At 37.6% G+C, this 23,407-nt stretch overlaps 1 protein-coding gene across 1 annotated transcript in view; it reads left to right on the forward strand.

Moving 5' to 3' along the window:
* The window catches only part of LOC128361572 (homer protein homolog 3-like), a 49,784-nt gene that overhangs the window by 24,531 nt on the left and 1,846 nt on the right, over positions 1–23,407 (forward strand). Inside the window, exons 5-9 of the mRNA XM_053322077.1 lie at positions 6,348–6,356; positions 9,278–9,414; positions 13,331–13,487; positions 20,266–20,376; positions 21,450–21,530. Of these exons, the coding sequence (XP_053178052.1) occupies positions 6,348–6,356; positions 9,278–9,414; positions 13,331–13,487; positions 20,266–20,376; positions 21,450–21,530 (495 nt within the window). The remainder of the gene's footprint in view (positions 1–6,347; positions 6,357–9,277; positions 9,415–13,330; positions 13,488–20,265; positions 20,377–21,449; positions 21,531–23,407) is intronic.

Here is a 23,407-nt window from a genome sequence, read left to right on the forward strand (position 1 = left end):
GTTGTGCCAATTTACTTACAATTTTCTATAGTTTAAGAATGAATTACCTCATGAATGCTTTTCCATTTGCTGATCTGAAAACTTTCCACAGACCTCAATCTGAACAGTCTTCATTAGGAACTATTTTCTCCTGAAGGAAAAGAAATGCTGAAACCGTCCATTGGGGCTTCTGTGGATTATCCCGAGTAACTGGGACATTGTTTCTGGAAAGGCACATTGATGTTGAGGGTTTTTAAATTGAGTTTTACAGCGCCACAAATCGAGTTCATTCACCTTGTCTTGTATTGGGATGATGAGAGAATTCTCCGGTGGAAGAAATCTCAAAACCTCTGAAAATAAAAGCAAACTATCTGCATGGAGGACAGACATTTATTCCTACTCAATGAATCAAGGGTATTAAGGGGCAAGAAAAAAACCATTTATTTTTTTATATTTGGGTGAACCAACCTTATATGGAGGGAAATTGGCAATAATATCTGCAGCTATGCCAACCGTGTGCAGACACCACCAAGGGAACCACCCATGTTGGTAAGATTTAAAATAAGTATTATACTGTAAGTAGAATCTGAAAATGAAAGCATTTGCTGATTCAGAAATTTTCATATCAAATGTGACAAAAAGACAAATTGTCTCCATGGTTGGACATGGCCTTTGTGATTGAACCAGTGACCTTGAAGGTACATGATGGTCTCTGTAACCCCCAGTCCAATACGACTGAATGAAGCTGTAATATCCCGACGAACTCAGTGCCTTTGTTTCTATTTTAAACATATACAGAATCACGAGGGATTAGATGGATCCCCATCTGGCCGCTCCATTATTTCCCCATTGGTTAACTCCATTAAAAGATTTCATGCATGACAAATGGAGATGGTAGGCAGAAAGAGACGCCGGCGCTGAAGGTGTTTGAAGGGGTAGTAATGGCCAAGAATGAAAGAAAGAAGAATGAGAGATCAGGAGAATGGAGGGGAACGAGGGGAGATGGAGGGAGGGAGGGAGGGCAGCTGAATCATCCATAATTGAAGGGAATCTGGCTGCTGCTGAAAGGACAATGGCCAGCTTTTATCCTGCCAGCGTTGGTGATTTCTTGGTGACTTGAAAACTTTGAGGTTCATTTGGAAAAGTGAAAGTTTGCCAGCAGTGGAAACTTTTTGTCCTTCACCTTTTCTTCCTCACAAAAGCTACTCTATAATGATATTACATATAGATTACACCACACAGGGTGATATTTTCTGTGGCAGTTCTTCTGACATTTACAGAATCAGTGGTAACAACACAATTGCTGCACCGCCCTGTTTTAGTGGATATAATTTATTGGTCTAAACATGGAAGAAAGAATATCACATGCACATCTTTGGGAAGCTTCAGGGCTGCTCTGCCACTCGTGTTTATTATTGAGTTCTGCCAAGAAAAGTCTGTTTGGTTGTTGTAGCCTCATGGATTTAAAAAGATTGAGTGTGTGTGTGTGTCTTAACAAAGAGCCACTCAGCAGGTCTGAAAGACTGCAGAGTCACGTTGCCAACCTCGACCTCAGCACTGAGACATTCAGATAAGAGCTGGAGGTTTGTCTTGTCTATTTATTTAGCAAGGCTGAGAAAAAACACCCCTGGATACAGCAAAACAGATAGTTAATTTTGATCTGAGACTGGAAGGTCAAAGGTCAGCTCAGTGAATAACATTTATATTTTCAGGTTGAGTCTTACAACCTGATGTAAAATCATTCTGCCATTTGTTGGATAATCTTTTAATCTTCCACATCTTCTATTGAGAGATAACATATTTTGGCTGATTCCTTTAAAAACAGAGGGAACAAAATATACTTTGTAATTGGCTTTGGTCTTCATTCCCAAAGGAGCAAATTAGACATGTATGTCATAACTGTATTCTGATTCATACTCAGATCAGAACTCAGTTTGTCAGTGCCTCAAAGTATTTGACTTTGATCAATTTCTCTTTGTTTGATCTCTGTAATATCTGCAGACGATTCACCAAAAATACTGTCCTGTAGTTTTGTCGATGACAAGATTCACTCTGAGATCTAAATGTGCTCAAAATAGTTTGATAAATGGTATAATGAACTTGTCCAAATAAACATATACTTACCAAATAAGGATGCTATGATCCAAAATGTTCTTGTCATATAGAGGTTCCTACTGTATATCTCAACTCAGAGTGTCTGGCGGATACTGGAGCTCGCTTTTGGAGGAATTTTACAATAACAGTGACAAAGACACTGTATTTAATGTGGACTGGTCCCATCATGGCTGCACACAGAGTAGAGAAAACAGAAAAATACATTAAAGCCAGAACATGTGTAAAATCTGACAAGACTGTCCTCTAAGAAACTTTTAAGTAGCTTGACATGATCCTGTTTTGCACGTGTGTGAATTGAATTTCTTTCTCCAAAGGCAAGCAGAGCTGTTACATTGTGTCACCATGGAAACCGCAGACCTCTTTGAATGTGAGACAATGCTTTGAAAATAACAGTCTCACTCCACACACGCGCGCGCACACACACATATACATAAACCACTTGGACACGTGGTCATGTTAAATCGATTAAACAGACGCACACACACACACACACACACACACACACACACACACGCACACACTCACACTCAACTTCACTTGGATAAAGCTTCAAGGTCCAAAGCGGGCAAGCAGCCTGTGCCGTTTTCTAGATAAGACAGCACTCATTGATTTTTGTGTCGGGCAATAAACACAGAGGTGTTGTAGGGGTGTTGTTGTGGTTATTATCACATTTCATTTTCTCACTTCTGAATTACCACTGTATGTAGTACAACACTTTACTGCTGACTCCTCTGAACCTGTGTAACATATAAATAATACCTAATCAAAGCTGTTACAGAGTGTGAACATGAGCATATTGTATGTGCAAGCTACAGCCAAGTTTTGTTGGCAGCTCCAGTGTGGCCATAATGCGAGTAAAGGACTACATTAAAGGTGCAGTGTGAAGAATTAAGTGGCAGCTAGTGGAACGGACTTGGCAGAAATAGAATCTAATATTCTTAAGTATGTTTTAATAAGTGTAAAATCAACTGAATAAGAATAGATTTGTTTTCATTAGCTTAGAATGAGTCCTTTTTATCTACATAGGGAGCAGGTCCACTTCTATGGAGGCTGCCATGTTGCATTGCCATGTTTCTACAGTTGCCCAGAACCCACAAATCAAACACTGGCTCGAGAGAGCGTCTTTGGTGTTTTTCATGTGTTTCTCAGCCACTGTAGGTTAGGTGGGGTATGCAGTTGGGTGAAATTTGCAACCTCACAGCTACATGCCACTAAATCCTACACACTGGTCCTTTAAGGATGACATGACTTTTATATATCACAACACTGATTAAAGTTTTCTATCAACACCTCGACACATTGTTAACGAGAACGAAGCAACAAGTATGCATCACAGTAGCTGTACTGCTAAATCTTACTGAACCAAAACAACCAACATTGTTTAGCTACACATTATTATTATTATAATATTGTAAGTATTAGTATTGAAAAAATCCACTAGAAGTGACATGTAGACTATGTTGGTTTTTACAGCGCAAATGGGAGACTTCAGTATTTTCTTATTGGTTTTTCCATATCACCCAGTGTATCAATGAGTTTTGCATCACCTACAGCTGGTCAGTCAAAGCCCTGGGCAGTAACCATCTACAGCACTGCAGAGTTGTATCCACATACGCAGCCTGAGGCTTAACAGACCACACATTTTGCCTCTGATATGTGGATGGCAGCGGGGGATCTGCATCCAGTAAAGCTTCAGCTCTTAGGCTTATTTACAGAGCTCAGAGATAAGATGGAGGAGGAAATGGTGAAGTTCAGTGAAATAAACATGACGAATAATAAACAGGGCAGTACAAAGAGCACTGCACAACTGACAAGCACAACTATTATAAACAAATTTATACTGAAATGTAACATATAAAAATATGTGTATATCTATGTTTGATATGATTTATTTTTTCATTTCTCAAATGTTTTAGTATTTATGCCCTTTTGGGAATTGAGCCCCTACCATGGCAGTGTTAGTGCTACTGTATGTGTTGTGCAATAAAACATAGCTTCAATAAATATTGTAGAGGATATGAAAAATGCAAAAATAATTGCTAAAATATTTAACTGGATGAAGTCATACACCTAATTGTAATACCAGTACCTCACATGTATGTACAGTATATACTGTACATATATAGATACTTGGCAAGTGATACTGATAATAATGGAAATAATAATAATTGTTTATTCATTACATATTTCAAGGTGACCCGGCCAGCCAAGAGGAGTGATCAGAAATCTCAGAGGCTTTAATCTCTCACAGGAAGTTAAGAATAGATGCACACAAGTGGAAAATAACAAGATTATGCATAAGTTACAAACCTAAAACAATGAATATAACTCATCTTTAAATGATGCTGCCATTTCTTCTCTAGTCACCTACATGACCACACATGCTGACATGATCCATTTTCTATTTACTGCAACTGAGCTGAGCCATCATTAATTGGGACTTAGTTGCACAAGTCTGCTAATGTTGGAGAAAGGTCATGTGATTCATACATGGAAACAGTTATGTCCTGGGTTCAAATCTTTCAAACCTTTGTTGGATTACTACACCAGTGGTTCACAACCAAGTTTTCTCATACCAAGGTAGTACGTATGCAGTTTTGATTTTGGAGTAGTTTAGCTTATTTGGAAAAGTATTCTTTAGTAGTAAAATAAACACACACGTAGGATAGCAAGTATATGTGAGGCTGATATTTAGTGTATTAATTGCCACAAAAAAAACAACTATATACCACACTAGCTTCTGTACAATGGACTGACTGTACAGAACACCTACCCACCTAAGTGGTAACATGAAGTGCAGCGATTGAGAGAGCATGAAAAACTAGTCATCAAACAAACCATGCAGGTCAGAATAGATTGTTAAAGGTAATGGATCAATTATTGAAACTTACAGCTTCTGCTACTCCAAGTGGTATTAGGATGAATGCAAACATAACCAAATCTACTGGGGAAAAAGGGCTTTTTTGGACAATTTCAGGAACACTATGTCTTGTATGATGAAAATATAGTAAAAATATCACCATCTATATATACAATGGTGTAACTAATTATACTTATATAGAGTTATCTAGTTTAAAATCACTTCAAACAAACACCCAATATGTCAGATGATGTTAATGAAGCTTGGGTTGTGGGTTTTGTCAGACATTAAAAGGCTGTAAATACAATAAACAGTAAAGAAGAAATAACATTGATGTCCGGTAGAATCTACTGAACAACTGTGTGAGCACAGCAGGACACAAGCTGTTTCCATCCTCTGACAGGTAACAGCTGTCATTTGTTTGCTCCTGATGATTGGAATTGCAATTTCCTTCCGTACATGGCATCTATACAGAAAGAAGCAGACAGAAATGCCAGTCATCAATATTTCAAGCCACAGAGTTGGCATTTAAAGCAGCTGAAAAAAGTGTATGTGTTGTATAGTGGGGACAACAGGTAAGGAAAGCATTGGGAAGCATGGGCACATGAATAAATAAAGGTGGTCTCAATGAAACACAGGATGTAGAAACGGAAACTTTATAAAGCTAAAGGAGAAAATGGACTGATGCTCAGATAAATAAGTAAACAGTGTAGATGTACTTAGAGGAACAGTAGTGCAGGGACGTCACCATGAAAGCTCTCAGGAAAGCCGTTTAATATTTCAAGTATCTGAGATTCCATTGATTACATAGCAAGTCTTCTTTCAAGACCCCCAAAATGTTAAGTTGCTGCATTGAGTGAGTTTGGTCTTGTTTAAATATAACACAGGCATCCTCACAAACACAATTTGGCATGATATTTTGTGTGCTTGTGGATGATTTGTCTTGGATTTTAATTGTAATTTACTCTGTTGATAGTCAAGTAAACCATAGAAAAACATAAATGTACTCCATCTGTATCTTTATTCTGTCTCCATCATCGATGCAGAGCACTCAGTTGTTGTTTGTGCACTGCACTTCCCCAGACTGTGACCTCTTCTTCCTCTGTTGATATAGTTTGTTGTCTTAGTCTGTTCAATTGTCTGTCTATGTTCGTGCTCCTGCTAACTACCCACTGATTCTGTCCATTTTAAACAAAGCAGGAACATAACAGGAATCAGTTCTTGTGCAGAAACAGAGGCTGAGTTTTTTTGGAGGGGGGTCGGGGGGTGGATGGTAAAGCTTTCATGAACATTCTTTGCAATTCCAATAACTGTATATTTTTCTCTTTCTCCTAATATGCCCCTTCCCTCTCCCTTTTCCTGATGCATCATGGGACGTGTTCATCTCCCTCAGCTCTCCCAGGTGCGTAAACACACACGCTCTACTCCAAAAGCAATACAAAGACAACCGTCTTCTTTTGGCTGAGGGACCGCTGTGCCGCACTCATGTATCGTAGTGTTGCATGGACGATTGTACTCAATAATTCATCTGGAGTCTGATCAAAGTTGACTTCAGAGAAGCTTCAGAACACAGCGTGCATTTGCTACAAAGAGAAGTATTTGTTAAGGAGGGCAACAACAATGCAGATCACAATATTTAAAGTGTACGTGTGATGACGTGCAGCTCAATTTATGAGCCTTTTTCTGAAATGATGTCCTGTAATTTGGAGAATCCAGGCAGTACACTCTATTCATCATTCAATAGCCCTTGGGTGCAGAAAATACACAGATATGTCCTTTAAAAGTGCAAATTGGTCCTTTGAACTCTGGCTAATTAGTGGGTCGTTGGCAAGCTTATGCTCTCGTGTCTGCCTTGTTTCCTCTCAGCCTGTTAGCGAACAATATATGGAAAAACTGCTGTAAATTTGTAATCCCATTTATGACTTAAACATGATCTACATTATGAATTATTCACGGATACGCACAGCCGATCTGTTGGCTTTTGGGGCTGGACTGGAGTTGTCTTAGCTTTGATTTTTCCTGCTCTTGGGTTCTTTACACTGGACACTGTGCTCATTCACATGCTGTGTGTTTTATTTCCATATCCATCCATAAGGGCAGACAGAGCTGCGGCACTATAGATAATAAAACATCATCTTTGTGGGAATACAGTCAGGCTATCTCAAATTAATAATACAAGGTTTTTCTACAGTAAGTGCAGAGTTGTAATGCTTAAGTGAGGCACTTGGTAGTTGACAATTTGAGGTTTAGGTTTCCACACAGAAAAATATAGAAGGTGACAGGGGTATAGAAATGTGCCTAAACTAATTAATCTACATGCTTTGAAAGAGGGGGGCTGAGCAGTCTTTTAGCCCACGGCCTCATAGTGAGGAAAATGGTTCACAAAACTGTGTGAAAAGAAGCCCGAGCCCATTTCTGGGCAGCAGGGAGGCAACATATCAAAGCAGATTGGTTGGACTTGACTGTGCCTGCCTGGAATCAAGCCATCTGTGTGCTGTAATGTCATATTCAAAGTCTTTTTTTGACATGAGAGGGAGATGAATGGCTCTTCTCGTAGTATTCAGTTTATTGAACCTTTGTTTGTTACTGTTGGATACTCCTAAGTAAGGGTAAAACAAAGACAAAAACAGCTGGCTTTGTTATTTTTTTTTTTTTGCTGATATAGCAGTTTACTTATGCAAAGATGAATGAATGAACTTGGCTTTGCTTACATATATCCCAGTAACCACATCTGCTTACTAATGTTCAAATCTAATAACAAGGCTGCACCAGCGAGCAAGATTAACTTCCTTGTTGTGCTGTGGCTGTAGATCCATGCAGGAATGTTCTAATTAAAGGTCACAACTGTGATAACTGTGTGTGTTTTTCTATATATATGTTACTGTGGGACAGCAACAGTCTCATTCATAGCCTTTGTCTCTATTCCAAAAATCTGATTTGTAGACTGATGGTCAGCTAGGTAGTTGTATGAGTCAGTATTAACATGCAACTTCAGTACTGCACTGTTAATACTCTGTAGCTTCTAGTTATGCTTGAATGTCAGATGGATTAGCAATAAAATATATAAATCTCTGTAAAGTAACACACAAAATTCAACATATCTCTGAATGATTCAACTTTCCTAAATATTATGGTTTTGTTTCAATTAAATGGACCATCAAGTTTGTTAGAATATGCTGAAAAATCCCCCAAAGCACAATGAAAACTATCTGGAATCAAGATTTTCTTTAGATAATATAACCGTTACAATACAGCTAGAATATACAAGATATGCAATGCACTATAACTTTGCATGGACCAGAAATCCTAAAAGTGAGAGAGATCTTGTGATATGAATGAAATTTGCAGAAACGTAGACCCTTAAAAGAGACTGCTTGAAGATTATCTTAATTTAATCTTAATGTATGACTATCTCTGTCTTTTTCTTTTGTTGCCGCTGCAAAATCTAGACTAAAATCATGCATTTAATGGCAATTATTAATTTTTTTTCAAAGAAGAACAAAAAATGTAACATCATCAGGTGCCAAAATGAACATTGAATTCCTCTAATATTTTGGTATTGAGTGGAACCTGCTCCACTCATCATAATATTGCCAGATGTGCAGTGAATATCTCAACAGACACACATTGCAGCATGATACAGCACACACATAGACACAAACACCAGATGAACCCTTGGAGCGAGGAACTGTACTTTAACTCAATTCCTGCTGCAACAAAATCAGGTCTCTGAGGCTGTAGGGGGAGCAGCTGGGCTGCACACATGGCTGCTTGTTCGGCATGGTGCCTCTTTATAGGAACCCATATGGGACATATTGAGCAATGACAGGTTGAGCTCTGTCCTATCTTGGTGCTGTGTCTTGTCCATTTTGTTCTGATGACAGATACAGAAACACTAATTGGCTGGCTCAAGCCTGAACCTCTTAGCCAAAATCTAATCAACTGTGTCCTGTGTCAGCTGTCCACAATCAATAATGTGTGTGCATGGGCATGTTGGCATATTGGAGCAGTTTAATTCTTTTTAATTGGAGCATCTAATTTGTTTAAATAAAATGACACTGTTAAAAGTGCTCTTGTTCTCTAATATTGCACCTTTTGTTTGAAGACACAGCAGTTGATTAGATTCACCATGTAATCCTAAAAAATGACAAGAAACCATTTTCTCTCAGCTTTTAACTCTGACACAAAAAGTACCTATTTTCCTGATAGCACTTGTACAAACTGACGCCAGTGTCATATTAAGGTAGCTGCTACTAACTTCATGTAGACTCCATACTAGAACTTATGTTGTTGTTCGTGTTGGTCCATGTGTTGTTACTACAGGAGTTTTCAGAGGAGCGTCATTCTCCGCCGCTGCTGACCGTAAACGGGCCGGGAGAGGAAAAACTGTTTCGCAGTAAGAGCGCCGATGTGGAGCTGACAGCGGAGAAGGAGAGGGTCAAGAAGATGTTGTCAGAAGGGTAATAACACAGTTTTGTTTTTGTTTTTGTTTGTTTTTGTTGCACGACAAGGAAGTTTATACTAGATTTGAAAAAATTAGCTGAACATTTTTGATTTTGCTTTTTAAATGTTAATATTCACCCCCCTTTTTTTTAAACATATTATAATAATGAACTGATTTTTTGGTCTGGGACTGTTGGTTGGACAAAAGCAATTTGAAAACATTACCCTTGAAACAATGAATCATAATCAATGAATCAATAAGGTAGGGGCCACTCTTTTTGTCTGAAAGCTAAGATCTTTTAATACTATGACAAAGCATGATAAATCCGTCTAGTTTACATTCATTGGTAAGATATCAAAACCTCAAAATGTTTTTTTATGTAGTGAACACACATACACAATATGAAACAAAAATAGCTTATAATCTTTAAAGAGTTGTTCTCTTAAATCTGCAGGGACTGAACAAACACTGTTCTGTCTACACTCACAAAGTATGTTACTAAAGTCTTAAAAGTACATTTATGAGACAGCATATTTTACTTATATTTTATTCAGGATATTTATTTGACAACAAGACCAGAGAGACAACAACAAGAGAGAGACAGGAAGAGAAGGATGACATGCAGTTAAAATTTGTACTCAGAGCTTCAGATGTGTATGAAAAAGTATTTAGCTTTCAGCAAACCATTCAGTACAACAACAATAAGAAGACCTCATACAATAACACACAAAACACAAGGACATAAAACACACATTAGAATAAAACAACAGAGAGAGCAGCAGATGTGTGTGTGTGTGTGTGTGTGTGTGTGTGTGTGTGTGCGTGTGTGTGGGAGTACTGGAATAGAAATTTTATCCGTTAGAGTTTAAAAAGTTTACTACAGAGGTTGTAATCCTGTCTCTAACCCCAGTTTGGCTACATGTAAATGCCCAAAGCACTTTGTTGAGCTCTGTGCTGTGAATGATACTGACTCAAACCGCCCGTCCTCTGGCAGAGGGCAAAAGAAAACAGCGATTACAAGCCATTACATACCAAACTGCAAAGCATTCAAAGAGCGCTCACAATCCTCTACATTTGTTAATTTAACAATAGAAACGTTAATCTGCATCACAATGCTTTTTTCTCAGAACTGCGTCATTCAGGTAATTACAGTAATTCATGAGAAAATACCAAAAATGATTTAAAAAAAATGCCCAGTCTTGAATGTCAGTGTGAAATTGTACTGTATGTGAATCTCATATAAAAATCACTTCACAGTTTTTTTCTGAACTGAAAACCTGACCTCCTTGGCATCTGTAGCAAGTTTGGTAATGGCAGACTTGTGGATTTAGTCTGCAAACAGCACATACTGTTATCTATACAGAGAACTGAGCTGCTCCCCACACTGATACTGAGGAATTTCTTTCTGAAATGAGAACTGCTACCAAAGAACTGAGAGCAGAAAATGAAAGGACCATAAAATCCCCCATACCTGAGAAACTGTTTATTATATTCTGGATACTTTTTTCCACACGGGGTTCTAATCCAAATTAAAGTGGTGGGCAATTTAGTACTGCACTCCAAACTTGGGGAGCCAAGAGACAGATTGAAGGGGAGCTCCACTGATTTTACACATAAAGATCAGCTTACTTGTCATGAAGACTACGATTAAAGGCATAAATTAAAGGCATGGACACAAAAAAGGTTCATTTACCAAGTTAAAAATCTGCACCTGCATTAAAAAAAACATCATAATCTTTTCTTTTTTTTTCAAAAGTTTCAAAACCTGCTTGACAAAAGATGTCGTCACTGAAAAATCAATATTCTAGTGTTTGTGCCCTGAACTTTGCATGTTGGACCATGATTGCCTCTCAGCATAGTTGTGATATCACAAATCACGCTCCGGCATTCACGCCCTAAAATATGATGTAAGCTGAGCACAGAGATCCTTTTCTCCTCCAGCAGAAAAATGTGAAAACTGCACTGTAGTGTCAAACTCCTCACATGCATCATTCTGCACAGTGAAACTCAAATATTGAAATAACAATAAGCTAAACACATTTCTGAGCGGAGGAGGACGTTTTTAGCAACAGTGCTCCTCTTAGAGAGAACAATTTAATCATGTAAGCGTTTGTCCTTTTCTCTTCAGTTTTTGTAATAAAGCTTCACAGACTGACTGAGCTGGATAATTCAGAGAGGCTCACTTTCACTTCCTAAGAAACATAAAAGACTTTATAAACTAGAAGCACCATAATGAGTCAGTCTAAAGGTTTCTTATTTCAAAGCAAAACACAAAAAAGTGCCATCTGCCTGGAGACAATGCTACAAGTGGGCACACACTGTGATGTGCGTGTGTGTGACGTATTTAAAATACATGGCACACCAAACTCTGCAAAAACATGTTCTCATAATTGCCTAAGTTATTGCCCAAGGTTTTGACTTTGCATGCCGTTTTTAATATGTGTGTGTGTGTGTGAGAGAGACTTAAGACCAGCCATGCCTGACTGGCACTGAATTTAGCACCTCATAATTATCATCATTATGGTAGCCATTACTGATCACTCAACCTCCCATCTGAGAGCAAGAAACAGAAAAACACTTGTCTTCAGAGGCTTTACAACCTATTATACAGACGATTGTATTTTATGATTCTTATAAGCTTGTGCAGGCTTTTCTCTCCTGTTGCTATGGTGAGTAGTTTTATGGTTGCTAAGCTGTTAGTTTGGTCATCATGGTAAAGACTCTCCATTCGAAGGCTCTCTGATTTATTAAATATCCTCACTAAACGCTGACCTTTACACATGACCTGATTTATCTTCCCCACATGTTGATAAGGGAGAATACATTACACATGTTGATTTATTTTTTCCATGCTACAAACCCACTGGTGTAGCCTAATTATCCACCTCCTACTATTCTGTTCTGTTGCAGGTTATAAGCCATATTATTTTGAAAAGTCCCTGTAAACAATTGAGACAAACCACCATATTGTCTTTAGTTTTGAGATAACCATTAATCTTTCATAACATGACAGTCATAATTAATACTGGGGGTTGTTTTTATTATTACACATGTTCAATCCTTGGGTTGCAGGTACATGCGTGGAGCAGGATTGCATTACAAGAACCCTCTCAATAACATTAATGACAACATATCATTAAAAAATGAATAGCATGGTTATTGGTTTAATTCACATCCTTGAGCAAGGCATTGCTGGTTAGCCCAAAAGCCTTCATGTCGTGAGCGTGTGTTCGAATTACAAAGTGTTTTCAGCCAAATTGATATGTAAATGTAATCCATTTACCCTTCCATTTAATAGAAGAAAAAACAGATATAATGTCCCGTCTTGTAGTACATCAAAACTTAATGGGTTAATTAAAAGAAACTACATTTTAATTACAGTGAGTCATCTTGATCCATCTCAGACGAGACGTCTTATAAATTAATGGGTCTGTGGCGTTTTAAAATCCAAAATATGTCAATCAAATTCCTCCACACAGTCAGTGCAGCATAATATGTCATTATCCTCTCCATTTTCTTCACAAACAGTTAACCCGCTCTACATCTTTAAAGCTACACTAAAAAGTATATTCATATTAATGATTAATCAAGTTTCAGTTTCCTCGTCCGCAACTGTTTTGGTTCAGTCTCATAACTCTCATCAGAGTTGTTTTGACACCAAGCAGCTGTTTTCAGCAAAAAGTCCTAGAGGTTCACTGAACACTTCCCTGCCAGCCAGTGGAGCATTTAGCAGCTAGCAAGTCAGATATTTTAAAGGAGCTGATGGAGACCTAAAAGAGAGCTGAGAGGAGAATGAAAACTAGACAGGTCACAGGTCAAAATGAATATTGATGTTGCTGTGTGTTTGCTGGATGTGTGTTGAAGCAACTGTTTACGGACGCTGACTTTATACAGTGATAATATGTGTCTGTGTCTTTTTGTGATCCCCTCAGGTCTGTGTGTGACATAAACATGGAGGCTGAGCTCTTCACCTTGCAGGACAGTAACGCCAAGCTGGTGGAGGCGCTGCAGGAAGCCAACAGCAGCGTGGAGCAGTGGAAGAAACAGCTGGCTGAATACCAGGAGGAGACAGATCGCCTCAGAGATCAGGTGACCATGTGCAGTGGGTGGATAAAAAATCAAAAATAAAACATTCAATACAATACAATACAATACATTCACCTTGAAATTAACAGCAATGTAGTGCTGTTCATAATGTTTAACACAGTCTGTCGAGACACATTTGATTTGATGAAGAAATAAGAGAAGCAATAAAGCTTTCTCAACATAAGAAAAAGTAGGTGATATGGAGGCTGGTCTGTTATTTTCACATTTTGGGACCTTTTAGAGGATATTAGAGTTTTATTATCATAAAAGAAGCTTTGTTTAAAAATAAAATTATTATTTTTTATTTGTAATCCGTTTATCTAGGGGTGGGTTCCAAAAGTGAGTCAGTATTGTTGCTGTGCTTTACAGATTGTAACGCCTTTTGAGACTACTTTGTGATATATAAATAAAATTTACTTGACTTAAATATCAATGTAGAACCAGAAGACAGGAACAGTTTTGAAGTCTCTTGTTTAAACGAACACCTGCAAAACCATTGAAAGTGAGAGTTTGTCTGTGCTCATAGTGTATAGTTCACTTAGTGGTCAACACATTAATTTTCCGAATACATCATAAGTTAATTTAAACCGATACAAAGTGGAGAGAAAATCACATCCAGGTCTGAAAAATGATCATAGAGCACAAGCTACACAAGGTAACTCATATTATGGGGCTATGTTGTTATATTGTACAGATTTAATTACATCCGTTTATTGGTTTTCACAATTAAGCACTGCAGAAGGCAATATTGCATTTCTTATATTAAAACAGTAACACCAGAAATCAGCAATTGCAAGTTAACAACAACAACTCGCACTGAACAAAATAATCCATCTCAATAAACATGGATAGAATTCCTGTTTTATTTCTTTGTGCTGTGTTGTTGAGTATTTTCATATCAGTGCTGCATTATGTTCTGCTCTCCTGCCAATCACTTCATACCCAGAGGAACAAATTTCTCCTCCAGCAAATCTCCCAAAAACACGTCTCCCTACAAACTACACTGTCACATCCCTGTCTTTTATTTAGAGCACCTACATAAGCTGGGCAGTAGTTCTTTTCAATGTAATTGTGATTATGTAAAGCTCGAATTATTTACCACATGCATTATTGGCGGTAATGTGAAATTGATATAGATAGTTGTGAAGTACTATGACATACATAATTGGTAATTATATAGAAAACAGGATTAAGGTTAAAACTGTAGACCAAATCATCACACCTATATACAGTATGTTAGCATGTACGCACTTAATGTTAATGACATGAGAAAAAGAAAACTAAGCAGCTCCTAGAAAGCAGAAAGAGATTGTATGACGTACTTCTGAAACATTTCCTGTCATTGCCTCACTATGGGACCTCTCAGACAGCAACGAGATGTTGTGCTTATTTTTTTCAGACGTGTCTGTATCTAAGTACCACACCAATCCCCACACAGACTTGGTGTATTCCAAACTGCAGATGCATTTTTCATCAAGCCCCCCATCCTTGGGATATTTCTGTTGACAGTCTCCCGTGATAATCACAGGGCCAGAACACAGACATTTCATCTTTAATTTGGGAAGAGAAAATGATGCCCTTGGTCAAGCTTAACAAGCTTACTCAATGCGACAGAAATAAGTGCTGCAGCAGCCGGCCTTCAATGGAACTATTATCACTAGTGACACAGAACTGCCCCTTTCTTTTTATCCTGTGTTGTGGTTTCAACTATCTCTTCGAGTCCAGGTGAAGGTTACCCACCAAATACACACATACACAGCTACACACACTGCAGCAAAGTCAACCAGGTGGCAGGAAGTAGAGCAGGGCCCTAGGGTTTGGCAATGGGGTGTTAAGGGGGGCAGGGATAAGGTTTTTTTTTTTTTTTGGGACAGAACACCCTATACTGCCCACCCTCCTCCCCCCTCTCTGTCCCAGTTAGAGGAAGAAGATAAATCACCGTATAGGAGCAGAAGGAGAGAGGTTGGCTTGCTTTCTCTCTCTCTCCCTCCCGTCACACTTGGTTTCAGCCATGTTTGCAGAAAGGCTCTGGGTTTATTTTGTGGGTTGATTCGGACTTGTTTCAGTGAGAATTGTTGGTGGTTTCAGCTTGACAGTATGGCTTGCCTTTTATGTAAGGTTTCGTGTTTTTTTTTTTGGCAACTGTAGTTTTTGGACACATTTCAAATTTGGAGACATTTCGCGTTTTAGGTCTTTATCATATTGTGCATTGATATTATTGTTGGTTTGCTGGCATTGCTGTTTGTTTGCAATCATACATCTATCTATTAACTTTACATATTTACTGACAATAAATATACACAGTGGACAACTGTTCACAATCACATTCACACCAACGGGCAAGTAAGAGTTGCCAGTTAATCTAACCTTCATGTCTTTGGACTGTAGGAGGAAACCCACACAGAAAATCATACTTTTCTTTGCATTTGTTATTTTGACAGAATTGATCATATAGGTTTACATTTTGTAGACTGTAGTCTCTCTCAACTCTATTCACACACTTTCCAAATATGGTAAATATATAGAGAGCTCATACTTTGAAAAAAGCAGCCAACCCTAATTTTGTTAGATTTGTTGTTTAGTTTGGTGGCAGCCATATGCTACCCACAATAAGTTAGCAAGGATACAAACTTTACAAAAGGGCTTTACAATTTGTATAGACCCCTGATTTGGAGATTGAATTGCATTTTGCCGTCTTTTTAACAATAAACTGAGTGTTTGTAAGATAATGACATAATGGATAGTGGATATTGTGCTGCAGGAGTGCTTGTAAAAGGTTTTTTCTAAGATATTTTGACATTTTGATACCTTCTATAAACAAACAGAAAAACAGTTATAATGTAATTCATTAATTTAATTTAATATTGTGAATAATAAATGAATAAAGCAGAGCTTATTGTTCGACAGTCACCATCTGATTTGTTTTGGGGTTTTTTGGTACTGCATCTGCATTGCTGTCTTATTCAGCCCCTTACTCCCAGCTCCTAGATATATATACAAAACATCTCCTGTCGATTTATTAATATTTAGAGAGGTATGAGAGTGTATTTGTATGTGTGTGTGTTGAGAGATGTGGAGCTGATGCCTCAGGAGACAGTAGCTGTCATGTACTCAGTGGATAGGAAGGGGTTGAGTCCTCTGGGACAGTTCGGACCCCAACCCCCCTACCACCTACGGCGGTTTTCTGAAGCTCTGCTTGGAAGGCATGCAACGTAGCGTAGCATAGAATCTATAAAGAGCCCGCTTTGAAATTGCCTGTGAAAATACAGAGGAGCTGCTTGAATTGGAAGGGGGGGGGGGGGGGTTTGTGAGCAGGAAACCCTTTCTCTCGTCACACATACATTTACATTTCAGACATTCAGCCCAGGGTGAACTGAAATGCAAGAAATAATAAGCAGTAACAAAGGTTGCAGTGATTCATCAACATCACAGTAATCAAAATCAAGGAAGTCAAGGGTTAGGGTCTCATATCTCGGTTTTTGTGTAAAAGAAAACCTTTTCTGCTTTATTTGAAATGCTCTTCAGTATTGCAAATTGTCAGCACAAACACACAGCAGTATTTCTACATAGTTGGGGCTTCAACTTTCAAAAAATGAATTACTTTAAAAATTAAAAAGCAAATTCCTCTTCATTTGAAATAGTCAAACTTAGACATACAGCCATTTTAAAAGGGTCTCAAACCAAAAAAGTTTGGACAACTAAAATTACAGATCATGTAGACTACAACCAACAGTAAAAAACCCAAAGATACTCAATTTAAATTCACATAGACATATAAAGTTATTTGCACATTTCAACAACACAGCCATTCAAAATGCTTTACGTAAACATTAAATGGACAAGACAATACAGTTAAAAGTGTTAAATTAGAAATAAGAAACAGAAAAGTCTTTAGCCATGATTTTAAAGGACTGAGAGTTGCAGCAGACCTGCAGTCTTCTGGGAGTTTATTCCAGATATGTGGAGCATAAAAACTTTCCTTTCTTCTCCATGTTTAGTTTTGACTCTGGGGACAGAAAGCAGACCTGTCCCAGACAACCTGAGAGGTCTGGATGACTCATAATGTAGCAGTGTCTTTGACAGACAGGAACCATGTAGGGATCTGAGAACTGGAGTGATATTCACTTAGTGAGGATTTGAGAAGCAGCATTCTGAATCAGCTGTAGCTGTCTGATAGACTTATTAGGGAGAGGTGTAAAGACCTCGTTACAATAGTCGAGTCTACTGAAGATAAATGCTTTTCCAAATCCTGCTGAGACAGAAGTCCTGTAATTCTTGATATATTCTTCAGGTGATAGTAGACTGACTTTGTAATTGTACAGCTATTGAAATTCAGGTCTGACTCTAATCAATAAACAATTAAATGCAGATTAATTTTCTGTCAATTACCAGTCAGTTAACCAAACAATCATTACAGCTCTTCATATTGTTACTGTGGTTTATACTTGACTGGCAGACTTTAAGGTTATTCTTGTAACTATAAGCCACTGTGTATAAAGGATGAACAGTGTAAATGATCAAACAAATGTTACACCTGCCAGCTGTAATCATGTCTGAAGTTAGGCTCTGACAGATGTGAGTACACACTGATGTGAGTACACACTGACAGATGTGAGTACACACTGACATGCACACAACGAATATAATCCATTTAAGCCAATTAAGGCAATGCTTAGAATATTCAGACTGTTGTGTAAACCTTTTTATCTGATTGTCTAAATGAGAAAACTGTCACATAACTCATTTAACCGAGATTATGTACATTTGTGGGACATGAGTAGATTTATGTCAGTCAAGATTTACAAAACATGCTACATTATGCAGTGAGAGACTTATCAGTTTTAAATGAATGCATAAAATGGTTATTAATATCATGTAAACACTTGGGGCACAATCAGATTATTGTTTTAAGCTGATTAGTCCCAGAGTTTGCGAAAGATACAGTATACTGGAGTATTGTAAGCTAAGTGATCATTTAACGCTTAACAGTCAGCATTAGTGCTTTGCTCTGATTGTTTAGTTACAGACACCTGAAAGATAACTGAGTCAATACACAGTGAACAACAAACTTGAAGTCACATCGTGTTGAGACTTCAAAGACTAAACCATTTGTCCTTGTTTAGTCAAACTGTCACTCACCATCTTTGGCTTTTCCATTAATATGTTAAACACAGGGAAGTGGGTCAGCTCGGGAAAAATGTTTTTCATAATTTTTCACAAGGTCACATCCTTCCAGCAGCTAAGAAAATCTACGAGGTGAATTTTCAGTGTTATGTCCACTGGCAGCAAAGCCTTTCCTTTTTACTAAAACATTGCATACATACAAACACATAATGCGTGTGTGTGTGTGTGTGTATGTGTGTGTGTGTGTGTGTGTGTGTGTGTGTGTGTGTGTGTGTGTGTGTGTGAGAGAGAGAGAGAGAGAGACTAAATGGACTTTTCTCAGCTGTTGAAATCACTTCACTAGCTGTGCCTGGGTGTGTGAGTGTGCGTGGATGGATATGTGTGGGCGAGTAGGCGATGACCCTCTGTTGGTTTTGTTCATATCCATCAGTAGAACTCAGAAAAAATTTATGTGTATTTTTGTGTGTGTGTATTTGTGTGGGACTGTATTACTGCATTACATTGCTGCCATCATGTAAAACCCTTTTAATACTAATTGTGCTGATATCCATGTTTTCACTGGAGGTGAGAGGTCATGTGTGTCTGTTCTCTGGATTTGGATTACACCACACATTATGTTTATATAAACCTTTTCAAAAACCCTTAATTTGATATTTATTAAATGAGATCCCAAAGCAGCATTCTACTCATTATAATGAGTTTCTGGATTATTTTTTACCTCCATCAAGCAGATTCTCAGGTTCGTCCTTCAGAAGAACTATGCACAAATCTAATAACACATTATCGAGATTTCTGAACTGATCAGCTTTAGACCAAACACTAACTGTTTATGCAGCTTCACGAAATCAATGTATTTGGTTTTAACAGCAAAATGAAGAGTTGTTCAGTATTGTTGAAATTTGTGGTATGATCAGGTCTATTCTGCTGTTGACTTTTAGCAGGCACCAAAGCAGAAGGGAACCATATTTTTCAAAAAAACATATACTTATTTCTTAATATTTATTTATTCATTTTTTATTATTCTTGAAGTACTGTACTGTACAGTGTTACACAAAATCTACTAGATCCCAGTCAAGTTACAACCAAACTAAGACATAGCTAGAAAAGAAGGCAAGAAGCACTATTTAATTAGTATTTACTCTCATTTCTTCAGTTTTATATAGTGATGTTTTTTAAGAATTTAGTTTTAGACATTGAAAGTCTATAATCTAAATAGATCTAAATCTATAAACTATAAATATTTGGACTTACTTGCAGTATTGTTTGAAATGTTTCTGAATCTGAATCATGAAATTGTGATGTGGTGGCTTATTAGTAAGAAATCACATATTGTTTCGTATGCATGACACAATAATAAAAACTCTACTGATTACTTCATTTAGAATAAACTATAACATTTTCAGTACTTACAAGATCTCAAAAACCTTTCTAACCAAAGTTTATTACCAAATACTTCGTGTTTAGTGCTATTTAACAAATGTTTGAATGCCACTATGAAAATGTTAGCATACTGGTGTTAGCATTTAGCCTAAAATAGTGCTATGTCTAAGTACAGTAGCTACTAGTCTTTGTTATCTTGTAAAAAGTATTTGAGCTGCATATACATTTCATTTCTTATTAAGTCTGTATTAATTATACGTGTGGTTGTGTGTTTCAGGTGGCAGAGCTTGAGTCCCAGCTGGGGCATCCTGCTGCTGCTCAGACAGGAAAAGAGGAGCTGAACCGTTCACTGGAGGAGCTGGAAGCCATGCTGAGTGCTAAAGATCAGGCAAGACACCCTGTTCACTCCCTGTACTGCACACTGTCCAAATCTATTTACCATCATCCTGCTCCATGAGGAATCCAGTCCAAAACACACCGCATACCAAATGTATTGCCAGCAATCAGTGAACGTTTGTTTTCAGCTTAAGTCTCCCTTGGACTCATTTAGATTGGAAACATCCAGTAAAATTAATCTTTCTGCTTTAGGCAAGGACAGCTAAAATAGTGTCAGTTTGAGTATTTATTCTCTGAATCATCTTAAAGCCGTTAAATTAGATTTTCCTGGTTCAACAAGTTTGATTTTGTCTTGGCCGAAATATAATTTCTTAACGACATGTTGAAAAGATTTACATGATCATGAAAGAAGCGATTGTGTGTTTTGGCTTTTACTGAACCTTCAAATTCTGCAAAAGCCTTGATTAATCTTCAAGGCACTTTAATTTTTCTTGTTGATTTATTGCTTTGGTCAGGCTTAATAGAGCTTTGATATCAGGCCACAGCCTTACAAAACAAAACAAAATGAAAGTTGAGACAAAATGCAGATGATCAAAACAAGTGAACTCAAGACTTAACACCTTTCTGGTTTACATTAAAGTCTCCAAACCTGCTTTTATATGACTTTTAATGGTGCAAAATAACCATCTTGTGAATATTTTGTGCTTGTTTTCATCAAGTCAGTGTCCATCAGATGCTTGCTAAGCCAGACGCCATTTTCCCTGGATGAATAAAAAGGATATCAAAGTGAAATATTACTTGCTGCTGTCCTCCAGCCTCATTAACATTACCATATCTGTCACGTCATCTAAACAAGTTCTACTTTTGGCAACAGGGTCACAGTGATAAGTTTCCCTGGGGGCCAAACCTCTCTCCTCCCCAGGAACATCAAGGTGTCCCAAATCTAACCAACCCTGGTGTATGATAAATGATGCTGCTTCTTTTAGAAATACATCTCTGAAAGGAATTTAGTATTTTTTGCTCCATAATGCTCCAAGTTATGATAAACAGGGATGGTGGATGCATAGGGATGGGGAAGGCATGTGAATGTGGCATTGTGACAGCCTGACATTATTGTGTTTTCAGGAGATTCACAATCTACAAAGCAAGAAAACAGATGTGGGTGAGCTAGAGAAGGAGAGAGAGGAAGCCATGCAGAGACTTCAGGTAAGCTGACGAGCAGCTGAGTCCGTTGTCTCTCTCCTCTGTCAAAGTTATACTGGAGTATTCATACCGACTCATCTCACTGCAGCTAACAGCCAGATAAACTTTTGTTTTCCAACTTTACTTTTGATGCTGGAAAACGACACATTTCTCATTAAGAGAGGCTCAGGATCATTTTTGGAGCACATACTGTAAACTATATACATCATTCAAAAATGTTACATAAAAATACTACATGTAAAATTGTATAAATAATAAATAATAATATATAGGAAGAGAAAATAAAAATAATACACAAAACAAACAAGGAGAGGGCCAAATTAGACACCACTTGTACCATTGTTTCCCAACAATTGATGATTTATTCATTGAAATAATCTTTAGGAATCTACATTTTCCACTTTATATGACAAAGATGTTTTAGTAGTACTAAAGTTCTGAAAACATTATGTTAAAATGTAGTGTCTATATGAAGTAAACTGATTGGATTTGGGAGTGATATGCATTTAAAATCCTATATTTAGTTTTTGTTTTTTTTACTTTGATTTGTTTGCTCCATACATCACCCTAGAAGAGAGAAATCACACGTTTAAGAAATCCTATCACTTTAAACAATGGTGGGATTTAGCAGGTCTTTAATGTTCTTTTATAGTCTCAGATTGTAAATTTCTGGCAAGGAACTGGTTGATAGTACTCATGAGCTAGTGTGATCCTGCACAATATTCAGAGATAATGGGATTTTTCCCCCTTCAGCAGTTTATTAACAGAATTATATTAAATTTGCACAGCACAAATTGGTTCTATTCACCTATTTAACAATCGGAGCTTATATTCTATCACAGAAGAGATACTTCATGCTACTTAATGGTTGTGATACCCTTATTCATCTGCAAGGAGGCCACCAGATTGGTCGACTCCTTCTCAAGTATTTTACAAAGAGAAGATTCACTGATTTCTGCTCTGCTCTATTCTGATCATTAAAGCAGCAATGTTTTGGGTCTATTTTGATGTTTTTGGTTATTTTTCCCACCATATTCAATTTTTTTATGTTATGATCTAATTTCAAAGCTTCCTTGTCCATGCTGGTGTCTTCGGTTCTCCAAACTCCATTCAGGGCCTCACAGTCAACTTATGGAAAATCAAAGCGTAAAAGAGCAGTGCAGCAGAGAATTGGTACAGGAGGACTAAGCATTTCAAGGAGATAACAAATTGTGTTGAATTTCAATGTTAATGCAGGAGATTATACCTGATGCATATTGCATAGCCTTTATTAGGTCCTCTATCATTTTTTAGTAGTGCTGTCAGTTGTGAATTATGTGTATTCATATTTGACCTTTTGCTGTCCCTGAATTTATTCCATAATCTATTCAATGGTGCATTCGACATACAGAAATATCTCGTAAAGCACGAAATTGAACATTTGCATTATAAACTGTTTAAAGCAAATGCGCCTAATAGGAAATTCTCAGATAACTTACTACAGCTAGCAGCGGCACAATAGAAGAATTTACAAGCTTTTAAGAAAGGTTGTTCAAACCTGCAGGTCTCTCCTGTACCTGCCAAAGTGCCTTTACAGACCGTAAAGTGAATTCAGACAGGTCATAAATGTATTTCTAAAAAATGTGTAAAAAGCATTTCAACCATTTAGATTTGAATTGTGGAGCTAGGCTTCACAAACTGTGTTTCAAGATTTCTGTGTTCAGGATTTAGTGGGCAGGTCTGAAAATGCTGTAGAGGTATAATTACATTTAGCGCACACTACAAGCCTACTACTACTACAGTCTACAGTTAGTCAGTTAGCTGAGTTAGCCGCCGAGCTAGCCGCTGAGTTAGCAGCAGAAAGCTCTCAGATGTAGCGCCCATGTTTCTGGTAGAGGTGG

Source organism: Scomber japonicus, chromosome 7 (assembly GCF_027409825.1).
Source record: "Scomber japonicus isolate fScoJap1 chromosome 7, fScoJap1.pri, whole genome shotgun sequence".
NCBI lineage: Eukaryota > Metazoa > Chordata > Actinopteri > Scombriformes > Scombridae > Scomber > Scomber japonicus.